The 2,754-nt window shown below is 50.4% G+C and overlaps 1 protein-coding gene across 1 annotated transcript in view; it reads right to left on the bottom strand.

Annotated features, from left to right (window-relative positions):
* Positions 1-281: 281 nt before the first annotated feature.
* CIBAR2 (CBY1 interacting BAR domain containing 2) overlaps positions 282-2,754 on the bottom strand; it is a 16,350-nt gene continuing 13,877 nt past the window's right edge. Inside the window, 3 exon segments of the mRNA XM_017859390.1 lie at positions 282-355; positions 358-442; positions 1,235-1,336. Coding sequence (XP_017714879.1) covers positions 282-355; positions 358-442; positions 1,235-1,336 — 261 coding nt within the window.

Here is a 2,754-nt window from a genome sequence, read left to right as displayed (position 1 = left end):
CCAGGAGCAGTGGGCTCAGACCAAGAAACAGATAGCATAAAGAAAAGCAACCAAAACTTCAGGAAACACTAGGCACACTTACAGAAATGCAAAATGCTCTGGGAAGTCTCAGCAATAGAATTGAATAAGTAGAAGAAGGAAATTCAGAGCTTGAAGACAAGGTCTTCGAATTAACCCAATCCAACAAAGGCAAAGAAAAAAGAGTAAGAAAATATGGACAAAGCCTCCAGGCAGTCTGGGAGTATTTTAAACAGCTTGGGATTGCACTTACCCTGCCATCGTTAAAGAGAATGTCCTGGAAGCATGAGATACCCACCCTGCCCACACACACAGTGAGCTGACTGCCCCCCAACCCCCAGTCACGGAGACTAAACCTGCCATGATTGGCATGAGGATGTTCAGGGTCTTCATTTGCCCTACACAGCTGGACCTGCAGAGTTCCCTGCAGAAATGTAAGTGCACCTGACGCCAGGCCTTCCTGGGGCTGTAAGGTAACGTGTAATGTATGCACCTAATCACTTCCCTAACCTCTGAGGAATCCTGGATTCTGGAAACCGTGGGGCCATGGGCTGGGACGGAGGTGTGGGCCTGTCTGGGGGGCCTCTGTTTCTCAAGTGGCCACACCTCAGAGTGCCTCCAGGGAGTGCTCAGGACTCGTGGCAGCCACGGCAGGGACTGTGTGAGCTACCACACTGGGTGTTGTGGCTTCATTGATTCTTTTTTTTTTTTTTTGAGACAGAGTCTCGCTCTATCACCTGGGCTAGAGTGCAATAGTACAATCTCGGCTCTCTGCAACCTCTGTCTCATGGGTTCAAGTGATTCTCCTGCCTCAGTCTCCCAGGTAGCTGGGATTACAGGCATATGCCACCAAGCCTGGCTAATTTTTGCATTTTTTTTTGTTAGTAGAGATGGGGTTTCATGATGTTGGCCAGGCTGGTCTCAAACTCCTGACCTCAAGTGATCTGCCCGCCTCGGCCTCCTAAAGTGCTGGGATTACAGGCATGAGCCCCCGCACCTGCCTTTGTTCTACTTCAAGGCAAAGTCCTGGTCAGACCCCAGGCAGTCCTCCACACTCCCACCACGCCTGCCTCCTCAGTCTCTCATTTCAAATTTGAGTTCTCAACCACCCTCCTCTGATCCCTGGGATTACTCCCAGACCTGGGAGGTCTGGGATTAGACCTCCCAGGCTGTGTACGTCATTTTAGGTGTAACCCCCACTCACCCACACACTCACCTGCCTGGCGAGAGACTGAAGAACAGATGGAGAGGGGTTGGTGTTGGCAAGTGGCTGAGTATCGTAATGCCCATAAACTCCTTGCATCTTGGCTCTAAAATCCTGCCGGGGAGAGACCAGGGTGGATTGAATCCAATGGGAAAACAGCATGTGTCAGGGGAGTGGGATGGAAAGACGGTGGGATAAGAAGACCCCAGACAGCTAACACCCATGGAACTCCACGGTCCTTTCCAGGAGCTTCCTGTTTCTTATTCCACATAATCTACGGCAGCCCTGTGAGTGGGCATTATCACCCCGTTTTGCAGATGGGAGAGGCCCAGAGAGGCCAGGTAACATGATCATCATCACACAGGAAAAGAGCTGGATTCGAGATCCCCCTTGCCCCTAAAAAGAATATTAAGTGAGTGAATGCGAGAGAAGCCCCTCCGACCTGCAACAAACCTCTCGTGGTAGTTTTAAGGCTTATTGGTAACTCAGATGATCTGATGCTTCTCCCATCAGGAGCTGGAATCAAATTTCTCTCCCCTTGAATACAGGCAGCCTCAGAGATTCACTTCTAACAAATGGAATATGGCAAAGACACACTGGGTTACTGCTGAGGTTAGGTCATAAAAGGTGATCGAGTGCTGGACGCGGTGGCTCACGCCTGTAATCCCAGCACTTTGGGAGGCCGAGGCAGGTGGATCACGAGGTCAGGAGATCAACACCATGCTGGCTAACACAGTGAAACTCCGTCTTTACTAAAAATACAAAATATTAGCTGGACATGGTGGCAGCCGCCTGTAGTCCCAGCTACTCGGGAGGCTGAGGCAGGAGAATGGCTTGAAACTGGGAGGTGGAGATTGCAGTGAACCGAGATTGCACCACTACACTCCAGCCTGGGTGACAGAGCAAGACTCCATCTCAAAAAAAAAAAAAAAAATGGTGATCGAGTTTCCACCCGTGTCTCAGGACACTCCCTCTTGGAACCAGCTGCTGTGAGGAAGCCCACGCCCCATGGAAAAACTGTGGGCAGGCACTGTGGCCGCAGATCCTGAGGAAGACCCAGGGAGGGCAGGCTTTGTGGGATGTGGCTCACGCAGTTGCCCAGGGCTCCACACCCAGAAGGACCCTGTGCTTGGCTTCGCGCTCTGATGCTGCTGTCCTGAAGAGCTTAGTAATTGTTGAAGGAAGGGCCCCACATTTTCATTTTGCAGTGGGCCCTGCAAATCACATGGCCTGTCCTGTGCTCAGATGACAGCCACCTTCTGCTAGACATGAGGGAGGAAAGCTAAGAAAAGACAGCCCCAGTCCCTGACCAACGGCAACCACATGAAGGCCCCACCTGAGAACTGCCCAGGTAAGCCCCGTGAACCCCCAGAACCACAGACGAGAATCATGAGAAGTGATTGTTGCTTTACAATACTAGACTTACAGAAGGATGTTACAGATAATGCAAACAGCTCATTCTAGATTTTAACTGATCAGATGGGGATAAAAAGCACTTCTTTCTATTTTTTTTTTTTTTTTTTTTTTTTTTT

The sequence above is a fragment of the Rhinopithecus bieti genome, unplaced genomic scaffold (genome assembly GCF_001698545.2).
Source record: "Rhinopithecus bieti isolate Rb0 unplaced genomic scaffold, ASM169854v2 scaffold_1618, whole genome shotgun sequence".
In the NCBI taxonomy this organism is placed as follows: domain Eukaryota; kingdom Metazoa; phylum Chordata; class Mammalia; order Primates; family Cercopithecidae; genus Rhinopithecus; species Rhinopithecus bieti.
Note: the sequence above shows the minus strand (reverse complement) of the source record. Positions and strands in the feature narration are given on the sequence as shown.